Here is a 23,152-nt window from a genome sequence, read left to right on the forward strand (position 1 = left end):
AATCTACTAAAAACAAAATAATGAAGATTCTTAAAATAATTTTAGAGATTCAACAAAAGGTTTAAAGCACTTATTTTTACAAATACTGACTGATTTTGTCTTTAATAACTAAATCTTTATTTAGAAATAAATTCACATCTCAATTTAATCTTAATTTAAAAAATTTCATGCATTTGAACTGACAAAAACTGAGATTCTCAAATTTTTAAACATAAAAACTGATTTAGCCTGACGTTTTTCAACTTTTTTCAAAAAAACTGATTTAGCCTGACGCGCACGAACCCTGTCATCAATACTAAAAAGCTTACAAAATCTGCTTGTTCAAGTAGGGTACTTGTTCAAATGTTAACAGAAATTTTTTGCAGTTTTGTAAAGGATATTTTACTAATTTATACCAGATGAAGGCATTGGAAATAAAATTAAATATATTTGTAAATTTATAGGAAAATTTTGAAATTTTTTTCTGACTTTAAAGGACTTTTAATTAATTTTTACCATTTGAAGGCTTTGGAAAACAAGGAGTTTTGTAAGTTTAAACTGACAAAATCTGACTTTTTTTTTAATTTTATCAAATTTCCTGACTTTTTTTCAAAACCCCCCATTTTTACCTGACTTTTGTCATTTTTTTAATTTTTTCCTGACTTTTCCTGATTTCCTGACCGAGTGGCAACCCTACTACTGTATGGTTAAACATCGTCTTTAAATGACAATTAGATATTTTTCAATGAGTAGCACAGAGTCAAGAAAAACAGTCTAAAACCGCCCTTGCTATATGTCCTAACCGAAATAAGTAATCTTTATTAAGTAACCAAAAATATTTGGTTACAAGAACTTATAAGTCTTTTATTTTTTATACAGAAGTTATTTTATCATCAAATGCAAATTAAACGGTCAAAACAAAAACGAATAGCTCTTATTTCTATCAGTTCATAAAGTATCTTTGTATTATTCAATAAAATACTTTAATGGTTAATACTAAACTTCATAAGTGAATGTTATAATACAAAAAATTTCTTTTGTAGAACAAATGACCAACTGTGTCTTCGACATGGTTCTTTTTTATTTATTTTTCCATTTTTAGCTTTTCTAGTACTTGTTTATATTTTTATCTGCAAAATATGAGTAAAACTTGAAAAAACTGCGCTGGTGGCTGCAAATATGATTTGAAAGGGGGCGATTGCCGTTCGGAGAACATTTTTTACTTATATTAGACTTTGCCAAAAGTTTAAACTATCAGGTAATCAACTGTGTTATCTAATCTCTATTAATAGAGTCAGTTTGTTTATTTTTTCAGAACACAACGCTTCTGATTGTATTTTGACGAATATTACATCATAAATTCTATTTGAGTCTTGAAAAATATAACTATGAAAATTTAAATTATTGAATATAAGTACTAATCTATTTAAAATATGTTTTAAAACCTGATATTTTAGGCGGAAAAAATATTTTCAATTCAAACTATCTAAATATAAACTAGCCAATATGCACTATCTTAATCAAAAACAATAACTTTATTAAAACAAATATATGAATTTTTCTTTTTTTTTGAAATTTAACTATAAACTGTATTTATTCTGTTGCAAAACATTTAAACTTTTTCATTTTAATTATTTTATTTCTTATTGACATTTAAAGTTTAATTTTATAATAAGTACCCACATAGTTTTGTTTAGCTTAAAATAAAGTTCAAAAATTTTATTACAAACCTAAATTCTTTTATAATAACAAAAGTGGTAGGTACAATAAATTATTCAAAAAGTATTAAAGCCAGATTTAAATACTTTAGATAAATTTTTAAAAGTAGTGATTTTTTTAAAAATTGTACAATTCCATGTTTCAAAAATTAATTGTTCTTAAAATTTCTTATAGCATAATAACATCGAAAAAACATCGTTATTATTAAAAAACTGATACGCACATATTTAATATATAATATTATCTATAATTGACTAGGAAATTTATACAATTCATACTAGAGTACCATCTTCTAGTTTTTGTTGAGCATTTTCATACGGATTCCTTTCGAACATCAATTTCAGCATCGGGGTTTTCACTTCAGACTTTTCAACTCCCTGTTATGTTATTTTACAATATCAATCAACTAAATCAGAAAGATGAATCAAAATCTGGAAAGAACAATTTAAACTTAATAAAGAATATAAAATCAACACTCCACCTAAATAATAAAAATAAAATAAAAGATAGAGTTATCCATCGGAAATTTTAAAACACTGTGTAACCTTTAATTACACAATGTAGAAATATATCTAAGTTAGCTTTTTTTTTTGAACAATTTTCCCATTTATAGAGAAAAATTCGCAAACCTTTTTGATTTGTTCGGCTTTTAGCATCCTGTCTAGCAGAGGCGGGTACTTCACGTAGAGGGGCAGTTCCTTGTGGCCGGGCTGCTCGACTTCGTAGTTGAGGTACTTGTCTTCCGCGATGCGAGGCACCAACCTCCACTTGTGTTGGTTCACCTGGTAAAAGTTGACGAAAGAGTAGTAATATGCAAACCTACACGAAATAAATTTGTAAAAAGAATTCTAGTTTACTTTTTTAAAGACGTAGTACTTATAAAATTTAAATTTGGAAAAGAGTGTTCCTATATTGCAGCGAATATAATTCCTATATTACACGAAATAAGTTACAAGTTTATTATAATTAAAAACTTCTGAATTATTGTTTATGCACAGCGCTAATTGATTTTTTTAGTACATTCGTGAACTTTTGAAACCCATAATTATGAGGCGTTCTAGTATCAGATTTGTCTGTTTTTCTTGCTTTTATTTTTCCTGATCTTTATAGTGTGAGGCCAAAGTAATGGTTAGTTTTACGGAGTTTATACTCTTAACCCATGACATTTACATTATGAAGCATAAATACTTTAGATATTGAATGGATCTTACTTTGTTAATCAATGCAAATACAAATTTTCTGAACATTTTTTCTTGGTGCATGTTGGTAACAATACACGCTTAAGAAACATTTCTTCTGCTATTTTCTTAACATCAATATGCCTTTGAAAGTAAAAATAAACCAAATAGTCTTAATGTTTGCATCAATTAATTCAGTAGACTTGCAGGTTGATTTTCTAATGTGGGTTTTTTTTATTACTTAATGTCACTAACAAACTATTTTTACTATTAACTATTCAAAGCTTGTTCAAATACAAATCAAAGTGTTACATCAGCTAGTATGCAATTCCATAGAGCACATAATCTCTACTTAATATATATAAACAAGATAAATTTTAAACTACCTTTGGTATTTCTTGCTGATAGCCAGTGCAATAACCCTTATCTGTGTATATTCCAAACGCTATTCCGTAGTCTAAGTGCTGAAAGTAAAACAAAAGTAATTTAGTTTAATATTTAAAAAACATAAAGTTTTGAATCTTTGGTTAAATTTAGTTAAATTAATCTCAACTAACATTTTAAAATATTAACAAAGTATCACTAAATAACAAAAACTAGATTCGCCAAAGAGCTTATAAGTAAATTAAAATTAAAAATTTCAGATGTCATTAACAAAAATTTTAATAAAAAAATCATTTTGCTGTAACACAAACTTCTTTGGTGTGGTCCACGTGAACCCCGGTGATCCGCCAGAAGCTGGGACCGTCGTGGCCCATGTTGTCTTCCCACGGGTGCCTGTCATTGATGTCCACCATCAACCTTCCTATGCCGAAGTTGGGAAGCTGGAACGATTGAAAACACTTTTACAAAGAAGACGCGAAAGTATGACAGAGCCCAAGCCTGGACTTTCTTAGGCTGTGAGACAAGCCCAAGTTACATAAGGTTTGATTATTACCAATACAATAATCAGACCACAAAGCTTTGGTGGTAGGGTATAATAGTGTGGCTCAAATTTTTTCAGTTGCGGCTGACTGCCAAGTTTCAATAAGAACGAAACCCGGGTCTCAGTATACCGTAAAACTTGTGGTTTGATGATCGAATTGGTAGGATCAAAGCTTATGTAAATTTTAACAAATCATAATGTTTAAACTTAAGTCATTTTTTTAAACTGGTTCTATAAAATTAAACGCATAACATAATTGGTAACTTTTTAAAGTTTATTACAGTCATTTCTCACGAATCTACGCACATTGTGTCCACAGTAAAAGTGCGTAACTAAACGAAAGAACGAAGCTAAACGAGAGGTAGCAAATATACCTAATATATTGGCTGTTTTCTTACAATGAATTTGATATGAATACAGTTTAAGGACTTTTCCAATTTTTTTTTTGTTTACAAAATAGTTTTCATTCAATTTGTACATATACGTGAAAAGTTCTTAAATAAAAATTATATATGTGTATACAAACTTTTCTTTTTCTATTTTCTTCTTTGCTCACCTGATATTAAACTTGTCTTGCATGGTATTAGATTTGTAAAGGAACGAATTAGCTAAAAATAAGATATTTATTAGTTGAAACGAAACTTTATACCATTTATATCGTGAATAATTGAACATTAAAACTTGCTTTTTTTAAAGGTATTAAAGTAGGCTTAAAGTCAGACTATCATGTTTCTTTTAGAGAATTCTTTAAACTATGTATAAAAATTTGTGGTACACTAAGGCCCAGTTAAAATTTTATCCATAGGTCAAACAAAATAATTTTATAAAATCTAAGAATCTCTTTAAATGACTCAGCCTTTAAAATATTATAAACAACCTAAATGTATTATTAATTCAATACATACAATAAATTTAATTTGTACAATAGTGAAGACTTTCAATTTTTTGTTTTTTAAGAATTCCAAAATGCTTAACCAAAGGAGTGCACAGATTCGCAAGATGTGACCAGTTAATCCAGTTTAGGTAGATAGTTAAAAAAGTTTTTTTTACATATAATGACAAATCTTTACATACCAATACTAAAACTTATATAAAGTTTAAAAAAGACAAAAAATAATGGTGTTAATAAGTTTTTTTTTTATTATAATACACAATTTGTTAAATTGAGTAGCAGTATATTCAATTATATTATAAAAATTCTACTTGTGAGCTACAGTGGTAACTAATAAAAATCAGTTGAACATATTTCAATATTCACAAAAGTGTTTTCAACGAAGCACAAAACTATTTTTGTTTTTTTGTTAAAATAATTACTCACCCTTAAGTTTAAAGTAAACTATACTACATAGAAAATGGTGATAAATGTAATAATGTTCAAATATTATTCACATTTTACCTAATCAAATTAGAAATAAAAGCGTATTCATAAAAGATCTATATACAAACAAACATTTTCTTGGTTGTATAATGTTTACGATTGGATTATCGCAAGTCTGTAAAAGATAAGTTTATAATTTTAATTTCAAATAAGTTTATTCATTTTAATGTATTGTAATAGTGAACTATTTAATTGATATTAACCAATCAATTGCATCCAATTTTGCTTTCTTAACAAAACTTCTAAAATTTCAATTCTTGTAATCTTAAAATTTTTATAAAAAATTGAAACTTTTAAAATTGAATCAGTTCGTAAACAGACTATCTTAAAAATACAAACTCTTACTGATATAATTTGATTTTTCAACTAAAAATAACCAACAGTCCGTTTAACTCTTTAAACTTTTTTAACTATTCACACTAATCATATTCTAAAAAAGTATTTGTTATACTCATTGCTTATTAAACAATGAAAAAAAAACTTTTATACTCTTAAATAAAGTTTTGAGAACAAAAAGGGAACAAAAAGTTACTAAGATTAAAAAAAAACAAATGGTTCACAAATCCTAAAAACTAATTTGATTCTAAAATTTGAACAACACCAATGAAACGAAGAAAGAATATAAATAAACATGCAATTAATGTTTGAATACTTTTATAACTATTTTATACACCTATAATAAAATAATAAAGCTATACAATCTATGTAATAAAACATGTACAAAAATATTCAATAAATCTTAATTGATTTTAATGTCATAAGTAATACTCATCAATAAAAATCAACAACGTTTTCAGGAAAACTAACTGCAGACAAAATCTGAAACATCCTTGATTCTTCTTTCGCTCGTTTCAAATCGAGTTGTGACGGAACGACTGAAGTTTTTGTTAAGTGTTCTGATAAGCTCAATGGAGGCGCATACTTCTTTTGAATGTAGTGCTGTGAAATTTGAATAATTTATTCGCTTAGTGTTAAGTGACTACAAGAAAAATTAATCGAATTGTGACAACTATTGTAGCTTATGTTACAAGAAATACAAGAAATATTAAGAATTAAAAAAATACATAAACTTACAATTGTATATCTATGGCACTTGCTCTTTAAGATTTTTAAACAGAGATTAAAAAAAGATAAGTAGAGCTTAGCAAACTACAGCCTGATAAGCAGAAATCCCTGACTGACAATAACTTTCTAACTTGAAAAACTAGTAGAAAAAAATTAAAGTCAAGTTATATGTCAACAACTACTTGTAAATTAGCTTTTCATAGATTTTTACCTAACCACTTGAAATTATAATTAGACAATTTAATTATTAAAATTTCATGGTTGCCACTCTTTCAATTAAAACTGTGCAGAGTCATCCTGAGTTTCTAAAACCCTTTATTTTATTAAACTTTTCAAAATCATGAAAATTAAAGTTCTTTAACAAAATTATTATAACTATCAAAGTATTGAAACTAAATCAAGTAAATCTCAATCAAAATCTATAAAAAAACTGGCCTAAGATTTTCAGAAATCTTAAAAGTATCTTGAGTTTTTTATTAAAAAAACTATTCTCAGTCAGTCTCAGTTTAAAACTTTTAAAGAGTAACACTAGTTCATCCTAAGATTTTTTAAAATTTATAAATATCAGTTATCGTGAGTGAGTGGCAACCCTACAGTTTCTATTTTATTAAATCTTTATTTTATGTTGTAGTATGATTTTTTAACATCTTTTTTAGTAAACCTAACAACTACTTAAACAACACTATAACATTAAATTATCAAAACTTAAGTTTGTAAGGAAGTCCAACATTTATTATACAAAAACTAACATCGGCCGTTTTTATTATTTCAATTTATATATTATCAATGTTTTTTTTTATTAGAGTTTATTGTGCGAAGATGGAAACGGCATTAAAATCTGAGCCGCTTAAACAATACACACGAAAAAAGAAACAAACAAATTACATTCAATGATTATTAAAAAACTGAACCTAACATTGTAAAAAAAAAATTACACACAAATGGTCCTGTATGATCAAATATAACTTAGTATGCACAAAAATCAAAACAAAATAAATTTCAATACATAAACTTATGTATTGATTATAAAAGGTTACACATTTACAAAATTCTACTTAATAATTTATAATCTGTAGGGGTTTAAATAGAAGAAAAAAAATTCAAATAACTTTTAAACATACTAGTAAAGAAAACTTTTAAGATAAAAACATAAGAAGGATAAATTTTGTTTACAAATTTGTTGGAGTTTAGAAAAACTTAATATTATTAGTTGTTTTCTTCATTTTTTAAGCATTCTTGAATTTTAAGAGAAAATTGTATTGTAACATAATTGTTGTTTTTATGATACAAACATTTTTATTCAAAAAAATTCTACAATAGCATTAATCATCTAAAATAGTCATTAATTAATAGTCAGATTAATCATTCAAGTTTAAGTGAAAAAGTTTCAGAACAACTACTAAAAAATAGTAAAAAATTATAATAAAAAAAAAATCATTTTAGTCTTTTTAACTTGATTCTTACATGAAGAAACTTTCAAGCTATCAGTCTGTACCCTTTTATCTCGAAAAACTGTTCAAAATTAAATAAAACAGTATGATATACTGCTAGCTAAGTTAAAGATCTTAAAATGTGATCAGATTTAAAAAAAGCCTTACCCCTATAAACTTAACTTAAAAGTTTCATATTTTTATTATTATAGACTCAAAAAAATTTATATAGTAGTAAATTTTCAAATAGTAGTTAATAAATAAAAACCTTAAACTAGTAATATTACCTCTAAAACTAAATACTTGTTATAATTGTCTAAATGTAGTTTTGTAACCAAAAGAAATCATAGATTCATGTTTAACTCTAATAAACATATTAAAAAAACTAATAATATGCTAATTTATAAGTTATACAACTTAAAAAACACCATTTTATAGTTTAATCAGATTAGTGTTATAGTTGTTTAAGTATTTGAAAGACAATTTTTACAGAGTCACTTTTAAATAACTTAAATAGTTTATCACTTAATAAATATAAAAATTTGGGAGTCTAGTGTGCTTTAATATTAAAAAAAAAACTCTTTACAAGAATAAACAGGGTTGCCACTCATTATTTCAAATTTTTTTCCAGGTTTTTCAAATTTCTTCAAAGTTTTTAAAAGTATACATTTTTGGGTCTATTTTTAGTTTTAAGTTAATTTCAATTAAAGAAACTGTGTAAAATAGTATAAAAGCATTAAAAAGATACTGTAAAGTTACTTTAAATGTGTTTTTAAAAAAAAAAAATTTTTGATGATGACAAAAAATCTTAATTATATGATAGATTTTTTGTGTCAAATCAAAATTTTACAACTGAAAATGTTAAAGATATTAAAATTCCAGGTCTTTCCAGGTTTTTTGATCAAATTTCCAGGTTTTTCTCAAAACTTCTCAAATTCCAGGTTTTTCCAGGTTATTTTATCCTAAATTGTCAAATTCCAGGTTTTTCCATGTTTCCAGGTAAAGTGGCAACCCTGAATAAAACATAAATTAAGCAAATCATAAGTGAAACAAAAGCTTAAATTTCAAAAAATAAATCTTGAGCATTTGTTTATATTTCATTTTCATAAAAAACAAAACAGTTAAATTTTTAAACATAAATTAAGCATTGAATTTAATTTCTTTAGTAGTTTTTTTCATTCATTTAAGCCTTGGTGATCTTATTCTAAAGATCTTTAATTTAGCCAGCAGTTACTTGTTAGTGTTTTGTAAAATTCTAATTAGTTTTTAAGATATCAGGGTTGAAAATAAAAGATATAAATAGGCTCTTTATGGAAAGACCGAAGTAAAAAGGCAAAAAAAGACTATTTCAATAAAAATCTATTTTCATCTACAGTTTTTAAGCAAACCTTTTAAAACTTTCTTAGTTATATCTTAACTAATCAATTTTTTTTTTCTCAAGTAAAAACATTTTATTTATTAAAAACATTATAAAAATATTGTTTTTTTTTAATTTTATTCATAATTTTTTTGATTTTCATTTGAAATTGTTACAATAAGATTATTTCTATTAATGCAAGGAACATTTCCAGGGTTGAAACAGGAGCTGAAAAAAAATTCTGACTTTTTGTTAAAAATTTCCTGAATTTTCAAAATCATTCTAAAACTTTGCAAGATAAGCTATTGTGTATATATCTTAGTTTAACTATGGAAGTGTCTTTGCCACAAATAATTAATACTTTTAAGCATACAAAAACTTTTTGTTAAAGTAGGGTAGTTTTTTAATATATCAATAGAAAAACATTGCTGTTTTATAAAGAATATTTTACAGATTTTACCAGACAAAGGTATTGGAAAATAAGTAGTTTTGTAAATTTTTATGAAAATTTTGCAACCTTAGTCTGTCTTTAGAGGATTTTTAATTAATTTTTACCATTTAAAAAATAATAATTTTGTAATTACTATCTAAACAGACAAAAGCTGACTTTTTTTTTAATTTATCCAATTTTATGACATTTCCTGACTTTTGTCTTTTTTTTTTAAGTTTTTTCTGACCTTGTGGCAGCCCTGCATTTTATGATTTTTTTTTGCAGACTTTATGGTTGCAAAACAGGTAGAAAGAAAAATAATATTTATATCTAGTAAAATAAAACTGCATACCATAACTTAGAAAAAAATTCTATATACAATAGAACATCTTTATAAGGTGTATAAGTAAACATAAACTTTGTCACACACTTAGACTTAAACCTTTATTTCTTAAATGTTTTTTTTACCTTTAGATGTTTTATTTCTCTATTTCAAAGTGACTAAAATACTTTTAACTCATGCTATAAATTACGTTTCAGTTTCTAATATTCTAATTTATGTTTAGTAATTCAAGATAAACAACATAATTAAAATCAGCTAAATGCTCAGGGTGGCCACTGATTTTTTTAAAAATTTCTTCCAGCTTTTGAAAGTCCATGTTTTTAGGTCTATATTTAGTTTAAAATTAAGTTTAAAGTAAAAAAATTGTATTAATAGTTTAACAAAATTGAAAATATACTGTGAAGCTATTTTAAATGTGTTTTTTAATGAAAAAAAATTTCATGAGTTCAAAAAAAAATTTATCTATATGATAGATTTTAAGTCTTAAATTGAAATTTTGCTACTTTAATGTAAAAACTGTTTAGAATTCTAGGTTTTTCCAGGTTTATTAGTGATTTCTGTTCAAGATTCCAGGTTTTTCCAAGTATCTTCAAAATTCCACGATTCTAAGTTTTTTAGATTAAATTATCTAATTTAAGGTTTTTACAGGATTTAAGGTTTTTAGCCAGTCTTTCACTATGTACTAAAAAAAAAAAAAAAAATTAATAACAATAATTTAGTTAATTATCTTAAAATGAAAAAGGTGACTTAATAAAGAACTAATTACTTGAAAATTATAATTCCAGTTAAAATATAAGTTTATTATAATGTCACAAGTATTTAAAATGATAATATTTAACTTTATATAAACACTCTATATAAAAAAATTCAACAAAAACAGAAGATCTTGATTATCTATAATTTTAAGCAAGCCTGAAAGAAGGCAAGTGTAAAATATTGTCTGAAATTTATTGAGTATTTTTTCCCTTATTATTTTTAATCATTTGAAAAAAAAAAGTTACTTACAAGTATTCTTCTTTCAACAGAGGCAAACTTTTGAGCCATTTTAAAATTCTAAAAAAATAAAAGGTTTTCTGTAAAAAAAATATTGTTTTTGAGTTCTACACTAACAATTTAAGTTTTTGAACTAACAAAACTTTGAATTCTAAAAAAATGACATTCAAAAATTAAAAATTGTTAACATCACTTTCTTATTTTCATTTAAATTTGAGCACTTATTTTAAAGAAACTTATACAAATACTAGAGGGGTTTAGAAATATAAATTTCAGGAAATATAAAGATTTATAAATTACATAATTACGTCTTCTTCAAAGCAAAGAAGCTATTCTTAAGACCAATAATAGCTTAAGTTACACAAATCTAGCTGAAATTTTTATTAAATTTGAAATAAAGTTTAAAAAAAGCTAATAAAGCTCAATTGCTTTAAAGTACTTATATTGTTACAAAAAGACAAAATGTAGTCATAATAATATTAAGTCAATAATGCATCTAAAGTTTATTTTTTCATTAACCTGAGTGTGTAGCAACCCTGATATAAGTTTTGGAATCAGTTCTCATACTTATAAAAATCTACACTAAGTTGTATTCTTTTTAAAAACACTGAAAAAATTATGAATGAAGCAAATGCATAAAATTGAATATTAGTCGTTTAAGTTTTAATAAGTTTATTAAAACTTAGTGAACATTTGCTAAAATTTCCTCTTTTAAAGAACAAAGTAACTTTAAATTTTTAAAGTTTTTTTTAGTCACCTGCAGTACCTAGTAAATAAAATAAAAACTGTAAAAATTAGAAAAATCAGACTAAATTAAGAACAAAAAATAATTTTACAAAATATAAATATTAAGAAAACATTCAAACAGCTGTATAGTTATTTTTTTAAATATTCCCAAATAAATTAGGGGTAGGGAGTATGGCACATTTTTTGGTCATATTGTAATATTTATTCAAGTCATTATAATTTTGACGTTTTTTTGATTCATTAATAAAATCTGAAAAAAATTCAAAAAATTTCAAAAAAAACAACTGCTGCAAAAAAAACTAACTTCAACCCCAAAAATCACATACTTTTAATTTTTTTTAATTAAACAGTAATATAATCACTTATACATGTCCTAGACTTATAATTTATGTCTTAAATGAAAGCGTATACTTATTGACATATATTTAAACATATATTAACTGCTTTTGATGTATTATGACGTCATAATCACCCTAAATGCGCAAAATGTGTCTGTAAAATAAATTAATGAAATTTACTACAACTTCAACACTTTTGAAAGTAAACTTAATATTATCTGATATTGGGTCAGAATTTTGAAACTTTTTGAAAATATTTCCTTTTCAAATTTTTAGTCAGAAAAATTGAAGTTTTTAAGAATACTTATTTAAATAAATTTCTGAACTTTAAACTAAATAAACTTAAATTAGCTAAACACTAACTATTATTTATCATAGTTTAAACAAAACACTTAAAAACTGAACTAAAAGTTGTGGCTTCTACATTTTACTTTTTACCTACAGTAACCTAATAAGGTTTGAAATGTAGTTTTATACTTTTTGAAACTATCTTTAACCTAGGATTATTATATACAGGATTGCCACTGGTTTTTGAGAAATTTCATCCAGGTTTTCTGAATTTCTTCCAGTTTTTTGAAAGTTAGGTTTTTGGGTCTATTTTCAGTTTAAAATTGAAATAATAATTGATGATGACAAAAAATGTTTATCTTTATGAGAGACTTTTCTTGTCTAATTTAAGTTTTACTATCTAAAATGTAGAAATTGATTAAAATTTTAGGATTTTCAAGTTTTTTTTTTCAAAACTTCTCAAACTTGTTTTTTTGGGACTCCTGGTTTTGTGGCAACCCTGTATGTAAAACATTTTTGAAAATTATACAATGATTACCAAATTTGGAAACTAAACATGTTTGCTACTCTTAATGTAAAAAAAAAACTACTTTGAGTGACTAAAAACTACCCAGAATGACCTTAAAAACTGCCTGAGTCATCCTGATTTTTTCTGAGTTCTTGAAAAAAATTGCCTCTGGTTCAAACTACTTATACCTATGTTTAACTTTTCTTCTTAACTAAAATAAATATTGTATAAGCATGCTTCTGCATTAGATGTTCTCTTAACTTATGAGCAATACTGTTTTCAAAGATTCAACGTTAAAATCAATTGAGATTGAAAAACACTTTGTGGATAATTTTATGTAACCTTATAAATCTAATATATAATAGAAAATTGTTTGATTTTTTGTGACATTTAAGCTGACAGGCTTAAATCTTACCTCATTAAGAATTCACTTATATAAATCAACTCATGACAAATATTTATTTCAGACCTAAAACAAAAATTGCAATGCTGTTTGTAAAAATAGTGAAGAACTGAACTAGACACAAGGCTAAAGTATTCTTAAATAAGCATTTCAAAATTAATGAAATTTGTTTTCTTGAACAAAATTGGTTATCTAAAATAACAAAATATTACAACTGGATAAACTAAATTACATTCTAGTTTAAGAAAAAAAAATTCTCGAGATTTTAAAAAAATCTCAAAACTTTTCTGAGATTTCAAAAATGAACTGTGACTGTCCTGGGCCATCTTAAGTTTTAAAAAAGGCAAAATTTCTTGAGTTATCAGGACTCAAGAGTCATCCTGAGATTTTCTATAAATTCAAAATATCCTGAGTTATCCGAGTACCCTGAGTGTAGGGCAACCCTGACTAAACTGCTAAAAAAAGTAACAACATTTTATAAACTCCTTGTACAATAAAAATACCAAAATTTCTTAAAAATATAAGTAAAAAAGTAGCACTAATGAAATAAACAAGTTTTTATCAAGACAGAGTAGTACAACTTGAAAACATTTTTTTACTAACAAGCTTGCTCAGCTGTTGAAACTAATTAAAAGATAACAAACATTAAATTAGACTTTTGATTTGTGAACAGTTTAAAAGTAACAACTAAAATAAAAAAGTATCAAATTAAGCAACACTACACTATCAAACCAAAAAAAAAATCAAATCAGGTGGTACCAAAAAGGTTCTGACTACATATCAAGGAGAATAAATTGGTTAGCTTTGTCATAGTATTTTTTCAAGTAAAAAAACTCAACGGATTTTATAAAAATTAAAAGCATAGGGGGGTAAACACCATTTTTTGCTGTTTTAGTTTGCGCCTCCCATAAGGATCCTATTGTTGCCTCCGACTTTGACTGGCTATATCTCAAAGATTATTTTGAATTTTTTAAATCTGTAAAAGCAACTTGTAGCTTAGTAAAAACTATATAAAATAAGATCAAAAACTAAAAAAGGGGTTAACCCCCCTATGCTCTTAATAATGATATCATAATGGTGTATTATATTAATTGGTCCTAAAACTTTCAATATATGTGCATTAAATAGTAATCATATGCTGAAGTACACATTTCTCACGTATGCACTTGGTGTTGAATACAAAATTATGAGCTAAAAAACTTAATGTAAAAAAATACTTTTTGCTAGAACTTGTTAAGGATATAACCTACTGTTGTAACTTTATCAGTTTTAGCTTTTTTTTTAGTTATAGTTAACAACTTTAAGTTAAGAACCTGCTGAGTATTAGTAACGGATAACTACTCTTTATAATTATTAGAACCATTTTGCTCAACTTCACTCATTAATTGTAACTAAATTAACTAGATCATATTTCTTATTAAGATACTTTAACAAATAAGTTGAATATTTTAATTCTAAACTTAAATCAAACTTGAATTCTGCTTAATATTACAATGAAAATAATATTCAAATAAAAAGAAATAAATTAAAGAAGTTTTTAATATGTAGTATTTACCATCTGGTCTTATATTATAACTTTAGCTGTTACATTTAAATCCTGTATTTTAATACTATTGTTTTTTATTACAATGAAAATAATATTCAAATGAAAAGAAATAAATTAAAGAAGTTTTTATTATGTAGTATAGTATTTACCATCAGGTCTTATATTATAACTTAAGCTGTTACATTTAAATCCTGTTTTGTAATACTATTTAATACCTGTTAAAAGGTAAGTGATATTTCAACAACTTTCACTGCAACAGGTTTAAATCTACCAATTTTAAAAGAAAGAGGAACTCAAATGAGTAATTTTTATTACAAAATATTTTCCTCAATTATCAGTATTGTAGAAGAAATAGTGTAAACAACTTAACATTTATTTTATTTTAAAGCTTTTCTAAAGTGGGATATTACAAAAACAAAGGGGGAGGGCCACAGGGAAGGGGTCATATTGCAATAACTTAAAACTTACACTAGATATTCTTGAGTTGATAATTAAGACAAAAAAAAGAGGTCATATGCATAATTAAGGGTAGTTAACTTATAGACTATTGGAAAATCTCAGAACTTTAAGGGGTCATAAGCTGTAAAAGGGGGAGCCACAAGGCAATAATTTAAAACTTACATTATTTATTTTCAAGTTGATGATGAACAGCACATGTAAAAGGTCTTAGGTGTAATCAATGTTAGTTTTTTTTTTTGAAATATTTACAGAGAAACCATAGCTTTTCTTTTCTTCTGTAAAAGTGGCCTTATGAAAAAAAGTTTTGAAAATCCTGCTCTAGATTCTTTTTTTTTTGAAATGATATTGTTGACATGTAAGTTACAACTAAGAGTATTAAGTCTCTTTAGCTGTCTAGTATCACATTTTCAACAATGACTAGCTTACAAATTATTCAATAACTGGATCCACTTGTTTTGCTAAACACCTTTAATAACATAGATAAAATAATAAAGGATATTATAATCAATAGTGTCTTATAAACACAATAGAAATATAAACTACGTTTATTTGAGTCTTCTGTTTAATGCTAATTTAACTTTTTTATTTGTTTTTATTTTATTTAGAAGAAAAATCTTTGTCTTTTAATCAAATTAAAAATCAATTTGTATTTCATATCATCAAATAAGCATTACCTTTTTGAAAAATTTTGAATTTTATCAGTTTTTTATAATTTATTTATTATTTATATATTAAATTATTATAGTTTAATTAAATTTGTTGTAATTTACATTCTTATTAATTGTTTTTTTCCTTTTATCAATTTTTTATCTAGGAAATGGCCAAGGCAAATGACAGTGTAATATACATCATTTTGTTTTGGGGCCAAATCGTAAAAGATATTAACATTATTTATAAAATAACTATTTAAGAGTTTAAATAACATGCAAACTAAAGGAAATGAAAAAAAAAATTGAAAAAAAAATTATTTTTGGTTATAAAGCAATTTTAATAGAAAAAACGAAAAAAACCTTTATTTTTGGAGGGCTCCATGAAATAATTCAAACCCCAAACCAAATTTTTTTTTCTTAAATTAAAGACAAAGGTGCGTTCTCTAAGATAAAAAAAAATTTTTAGATAGCTTTTAAGATAAGGAAAATAATAGACATTAAAGTTTTATGTTTTTTGAAAAATTATAAATTTGTCTATAAAATTAACTTTATGCTCGTCTTAAAAGTTCATCTTTTTTCAAGTTTTATGATTTTCTTGTTAAAAGCACCCAATACAAAATTAGTAAAAAAAAATATTTTTTTGCCAAAGCGTGTTTATCAGGGAAAATATTTTAATATTTCCAATCAGTATTTACAACAAATGTACGTAAATGACTTTTTAAGAGACTTTACAACCTGTTATATTTGTATCTATAAATTTTTTAAAGTTTAAAAAATTCATGTACACTAGAAGATTTCTATAGCTACTTGGAGACAGTTGAGTTTTTTGTTAAAGTGTCCTATTAAAAATTACCTCAAAAAACTCTACTACTAAAAAAAATTGTGCAACCTACTAAAAAAAATTATACTCTAGACACGCCCTTGTTGCTCTCTAAATAATTTTTAATCAACATATGACGTTTGAAAAAATGCCTTAGATTTTAATTTGTGTTTAATATTTATATTGTTTATAGAACGATAAAAAAGCGCTCAAAAAGTCTGGTTTAAGGACCTGGTGTACAAAGGAACCTTTCAGTTATTGAGTCATACACCACAATACAGAGTAATTAGTCTGTACTACAGACTAATTAGATCTAAAATTAAATTATTGAACTGTTAATAAAAAAAGTATGACCAACTTTAATGAACCATAACAATCAGAACTTAAAATTAGAAAAAATTATTTAGTACACTAAACTTATGTTGAATAAAAAGATCAATATTTAATGTAAATTTTAAAATTTTACCTAAATAAAACTTTATAACAAAACTATTAACACTTACTTCTTTAAAGATTTTATTAAAAATGTTAAATGCTGTTTTTCGAAAGAAGTGGAATACTTGCTACCTTATTTAAATCTATAGAATTATTAGTTGTGGCTAAGAGTTGATTTTATTTTCATACAGTAATCTTTAAAATAAAATTATGTTTTACAAATTTAGTTCAAGATATTAAAGAAGCATTTCTTCCCTTAGCAAGATTATAGATTACGTTGAGTAATTTTAAATAAAATTCTTAAAATTTTACAAAATCATATAAATGTATCTTAAATAGTTTAAATACTTTAATAATTTTTCGTACTTAATACAGTTTTAAATTTGCATTAAGAGAGGGTAATTTTACCATCTTAAATATATCTGAGTTTGTTTAAAGCGTTCTTTGTGATGAGGGTTACATGTGCAATGCAACTAAATTTAAGTAAATTTTTAATATAGTGGACTGTAGACACATTGATTTTATATTAGGTTGTATACAATGCTGAATTTTCAGACCGGCTTGTAGTAGACAAGCTTTAACAAGATACATGCTCTTTCATCAGGTAAAAACAAACTTTAGGAAAAGTTTAGACTTTTGTGTCATAAAAATGACTAAAAATAAAAAAAAAAGTAAAAAACAGTGATAAGTTTTAAGGCGTAAAAGATGTCTTAACTGCCAGAACTTGTTAGTAAAAACTTTTAAATATTTAAATCAACTTTTGTTTTTTATAAGACAAGAAACCATCAGATTAAGAGGTAATTGTATCTAATATACAGTTTAGTTTTAACGAGTCGCACTGTACACAGTTTGTTATGCTGACGGTGGAAAAATAAAAGTAAAGCTAGTTAAATCAATAAAATTCTAGAACAGCATGTAAAAATTATTCTTTATAAAAGAAATAATCAAAGTGTAGTTAGAAAAAATATAATAAAAATTGTTTTATTTAGACTTTTGTGATTTTTTGAGCAAAAAAAAAATTATTCTTGCAAGTTTTACTGCAGTTTAAGAAATATAAATATAAACATGTAAAATCAAGAGATTTTTAGTTGAAAACTTGTTCTTAAAAATTTTTTATTGTAAGTATAGTCACAAAACTATAGATTTTTAAGACAACATGTTTAACTACAAATCTTCTCATTTTCTCTTTTCAAGACAAACTTGAAATGCGAAACTGAGAAGATTTGTAGTAAAAAATGTTGAATAAATATGATAAAAAACGTAACGTTTAGAATTTACTTTTGTATGTTTAATGAAAATGCTTAATCATCGGTAATATTGACTTGTTTCAGGTGTCATTGGCTCAGTTAAGATTTAGCTTATGTTGTTAAGTTTTACATCTATGTTATGGTGTTTTTTGTACGTTTTAAATTTGTTTTGTGGTTATGTAACCGAAAACTGGTTTCACTGCTTTTTCATTTAGTTTAACATCAAATGTTATAAAATTAGTCAACCAGAAAGTAAGTTGACCTGAAATAAGTTTACATTCTTAAGATAAAGCTATATAAAGACCATTCACATTCACAATGTGGTTGCAGTGATATTCTAGTGAAGACCTTCAAGACTTTGTTTTAGAACTGAACTTATTTGTTATCATATTGTTTGTTGAAAGTTTTTTTATTACTAATAATGTTTTTATTATAATTCAAAGTAGTTGAATCTCAGTTCAATTATACATTTTTATAGTATATTCTTGTTAAACTTTATTCTTGTGTAAAAGTTTTGATCATATTTAAAGTGTTTTATAAAGTATGATGTTCTTTATATTTTAGTGTTTTGTATGTTATTCAATATAAATTATATCAAAATATATTACGAGTGTGAAGTTAGCTTAAATATATTCTAAAAATTTTCCAAACTTTGGATCTAATTATTTTCCTTAGCTTAATAGCTACTTAATAACTTTTTTTTTTCTAGAGAACGGCCCTTTGTCTTTATTTAAAAAAAAAATCATTGGATAAATGTTTGGTTTTTTGAGTGAGGCCCTTTAGAGAAAATTGGGTTTTTTATATTTTTTTTATTTTATGAGTTTGAGTAAAAAAGAAAAATAATATTTTTTTTTTAATCTTCTTAGTAAAATGTGTATAAAGGGCTATATTTTTTTTTACTAAATGTTAATATTTTTGACAACTTGGCCTTGATAGAGTTTTTTATAAATTTTTTGAATTATTAACTCAAGCCCATAAAATAAAATAAAATCATAAAAAACTCTATTAAGGCCAAGTTGTGCAAAATATTAACAGTTAGTAAAAAAATTATAGCCGTTTATACACATATTATTAGGAAGATTTAAAAGAAAAAAAAAAATTATCTAAAAATATTAAAAATAAAATTATACTAGTATATGTATCTAAGTACAAATTATAACCACTAAAAGTCATGCCTAGTTTTTATAAGTAGTATAAATTACCTTAAGCATCATAAAAAAAAAAGAAAAAAACATAAAAAAAATAAATTATAATTTTATAAATAGAAAAATAATACTGACCCAGGGTAAGGGTTAGGGGTAGCAGTGATAGTAAAAATAAAAATAAATAAATAACTGATTAGAAAAATATTAATTAAAAAAAGCTACCAACCGAGGATAAGGGTTAGGGGTAAAATTTATAGTAAAAAAAAAATTTATCAACCGAGGGTAAGGGTTAGGGATGACAGGGATAGTAAAAAAAAATTAAAAGAAAAATAAATAAAATTAATAAAAAATAAAAATAATTTAAAAAAATTTAACTCGTGCTAAAATATTTCCGTGTAACCTTATCCCCTCGTGCAAAAGTGTGTTTGTGCAAAAGTATCTTCGTGCAATTTTGTGCACACGTGCAAATTTAACAGCTACCAAGTTAAAAGTGTTTTAACTATAAATGTATACATTAATAACTTGCAACAATCAGTTTAAAAATTTTGTAGCTATATATATTGTTTAATTTGTACGGCGAGAATAAAATATATACATTTTGAAACAAGATTTTAAAACGTCTAAAAACACTTGATTTTAATTTATTTGATTGTAATCTTGAAAAGTAAATTAAATTGAAAGTTAATATGTGGTTAATTTTTTTTCTAATTTTTATATTACTAGTTATGCGTTGCTTGATGACAAAAAGGTGTGGTGACTATTTTATGAGCATTGTTTTTTAAAGGATTTAAAACTATTACTTTTCATTGAATAAAATGTTTTTTAATTGTTTAGATAATAATGTTAGACTAAAAAAACATAGATGTATTTGAATTTTTATGATTCTGTATATTCATCAAATTAAAATAAATATAAGATTAACATTTGTGCAGTACAATGTAAAACTATGAAACAAAGATAAATTTTTGTGGTAAAAAATTATTAAAAATATTTAAAAAGAAGAATAGAACGGCACATACAAAACACTTTTTATATTTTTGGCTAAAGCAACAATTACTGAGTAGGTGTCTGACATGCACGAAGGAAATATTTTGCACGAAAGGAATTTTTTGCAGGAAGCCATTTTTGTAGGGTGTCAATTTTGCAAGAGAGCTCGCTCGCTTTTGAAAAAATACATTTTCGCATGAGTTAAAAAATACCTTTTTTTTTAATATTTATAATTTTAAATTTTTATAATTTTTTCTACTATCACTGTTACCCTTAACATATACCATCTGTCGGTAATTTTTTTTGGGATTTTTTAAGTCATTTCTAATATTATGTTCTATTTATCTGTTTTTTTTTGTTGATTATCAATTCTTATTAATTAATTTTTTCTATTTATTTTTTTTATCACTGTTGCCCATAACCCTTACCCTCGGTCGGTATTTTTTTCTTTTTTTTATTAATTTATCGTTTTATTTACTTTTTTCTCGTTTCTTTTTTCTTATTTTTTTTATCCTCGTGCACAATGACCCTTCGTGCAAAAGTTTCTTCGTTCGAAAAAAAAACCATCGTGCAAAAAGGTCTTTGTGTAAAAGTGTCCCTTTGTGCATATTTGACCCGTTTCCTCAGTAACTATCACATTTAGACAAATGATACAATATTAATTTTTGGTTTATAAACATCCAAGAGACTAATTCTTTTTTTTTAAGGTATACTTATAAATACAACCCTATAAAAATACTGTCAAAACTTCTCAGTCAAAAGAATAATGGAAAACAATGATAAAAGTAAAAATAACTCAGAAAAAGTGGATCACGATTTGAGTGTTTGTGAAAGTAGTAAATACAAAGATTTTATAAAGTGTACAAAGCAACTTGGATTGAATTATTTCAAAAAAATATATTGCAGCTCTTACAATAATGATAATGAACTAGGTAAGTATGTTTGTATCTAAAGCTATTTTTATGTCTTTAATTATTACTGTGCTTATTCACTTATCCGGACATGTTGGGCAAGATTTTTCTGTTAAAATGTCCGGACAAGTACAAAAAATCATACTTTTAAATTATTTATATAACTACTGTATGTTGTGCAATGAGTAACAAAAAATAAAGGCGTTATTTAACAGTAATTATGAGTAATAGATATTTTAATGATAAAAGCTTAGTCTCAGTTCAATTTATCTAATTATTTTTCTAAGGTAAAAAACATCAGACTTACTAACTCTCTGCAACGATATACGTTTTTTGAGGGTCAAACAAGTATAATTTATCATTTGTAGGCCCACTTGCCCTAGCTTTTAACTAAAAATATTTTTGTTCATTGAAAAAATCTTTAAAAACAAAAAACAATGGTAAAAATGAAAAATATGTAAACCTATCTCTCTAAATGATAAAAAAAACAAACAAAAAGAAAACGAAAAACTTTGACTAGGTTTAAAGTGAATTTAAAGAAAACAAACCACACATAACAAATAAAAGAAAAGACGTCTTTTTTATAGTTTTCCATTTTTCTGGCAAAGAATCACGGAATTTAAAATAAAACTCTCTTACAACATGAGAGCTTAAAAATTTGTATCAGAAAAAATGTTCGTTTTTAGTAGTAAAATTTTTTTGAATTCTCTTCACGACCGAAACTGTCCTGATAAAAAGAGCGTCCGGATAAGTGAAGTCCGGGTAAGTAGATAAGCGCTGTATCAGTACATAATTAGTTTAGGCAAGTCGTATGTTATTTCAAACTACATAAATCACTTAAACTCATAACTTTTTTGTAATAACTAACAACATATGCATTTTAAAAAAGTCATGTTTAAAGTTTATTTGGAAAGCTTATAACTTATTTTTTGCTTTTAGGTAAAATTTCGAAGTTTTTTTTTGAATATAATCGTATTTAAATACAAAAAATAGTTAATAAGTTTGTTTTCAAACACTCGTTTTTTTATACAAATAATCTGAAATACCAGTTCTTTCAGACACTTAAATGTTTCAATTAAGCTTAAAATTATAACGCTGTAGTATGTTTTCCAAATTCAATTAATTGAAATCAAATAAATGGTCATGTGAAGTGTAGTTTATTCAAGTATATTTAAAACGTTCAACTAAGTTATTTTTCTTAGTAATTTATTAGCACGATAACAACTATTAAAAATCATTTAACTTCAATATGTAAAGTATTAAAATTAAGTGTGTCTAGTGAACAAAACATGGAACTTCAAATTTAGATTCTTTGAAGAGAAATTAGTGTTTTTTTCAAAATGTAATAACTTTATAACAAATTTTTAACCGGTTTACAAAATAACACTGTAATTGCAAGTACAATTTAATCGGTTTAAATTGTTAAGTTTTTTTTATTTAGTTTTCATATACTTTAAAAACATTAGTAGAACAGAACAAACACCAGTAAAAACAGACACTACCTTACAAGTCATTCGAACTTTATGCTTTAAGCTCCAAATTAGAAAAAAAAAACATTTGTTTTTGGTAAAATTAACCTTTAGTTGTGTTTATCTAACCAATAGAACATCAATAATTTTAATAGTGTTTGATTTTGATTTTATCTTTGCTTGAAAAAACTTATGTCTTTGATAAAATCAGTAGTCGATACGCTTTAAGAGCACCATTTCTTATACAAGCTCAGCAAGGATACTAGCTTGCGTCAAGCGTCAGATAACAAATTAAAAAGAAAAATAAACGTTAAATAATGTAAACTTGACATATCTGAATGTTATTTTTCTAAAATATAGTATTTGTTTTTTGTTATAGCTTCAAAAACTATTTATTACAGT

General features: G+C 24.8%; 1 protein-coding gene across 1 annotated transcript; it reads right to left on the reverse strand.

Annotated features, from left to right (window-relative positions):
* Window positions 1-1,629: 1,629 nt before the first annotated feature.
* LOC145846678 (small ribosomal subunit protein mS34-like) lies at window positions 1,630-10,879 on the reverse strand. Its single transcript, XM_082953339.1, has 6 exons — window positions 10,810-10,879; window positions 5,987-6,118; window positions 3,572-3,700; window positions 3,263-3,340; window positions 2,328-2,480; window positions 1,630-2,075 (listed from the first exon to the last, which is right to left on the reverse strand). The coding sequence occupies exons 1-6, from the start codon at window positions 10,846-10,848 to the stop codon at window positions 1,971-1,973; spliced, it is 636 nt and encodes a 211-aa protein (XP_082809465.1). The 5' UTR covers window positions 10,849-10,879; the 3' UTR covers window positions 1,630-1,970.
* Window positions 10,880-23,152: the final 12,273 nt, after the last annotated feature.

The sequence above is a fragment of the Thalia democratica genome, chromosome 1 (assembly GCF_965202585.1).
Source record: "Thalia democratica chromosome 1, ktThaDemo2.hap1.1, whole genome shotgun sequence".
In the NCBI taxonomy this organism is placed as follows: domain Eukaryota; kingdom Metazoa; phylum Chordata; class Thaliacea; order Salpida; family Salpidae; genus Thalia; species Thalia democratica.

Coding starts and splice junctions, on each gene's coding strand:
- LOC145846678 (XM_082953339.1), bottom strand. CDS start 10,848: ATGGCTCAAAAGTTTGCCTCTGTTGAAAGAAGAATACTT. Junction 3,341..3,571: donor ACGTGGACCACACCAAAGAA/GTTTGTGTTACA, acceptor TTTTACTTTCAG/CACTTAGACTACGGAATAGC. Junction 2,481..3,262: donor ATCAGCAAGAAATACCAAAG/GTAGTTTAAAAT, acceptor AACTTTTACCAG/GTGAACCAACACAAGTGGAG.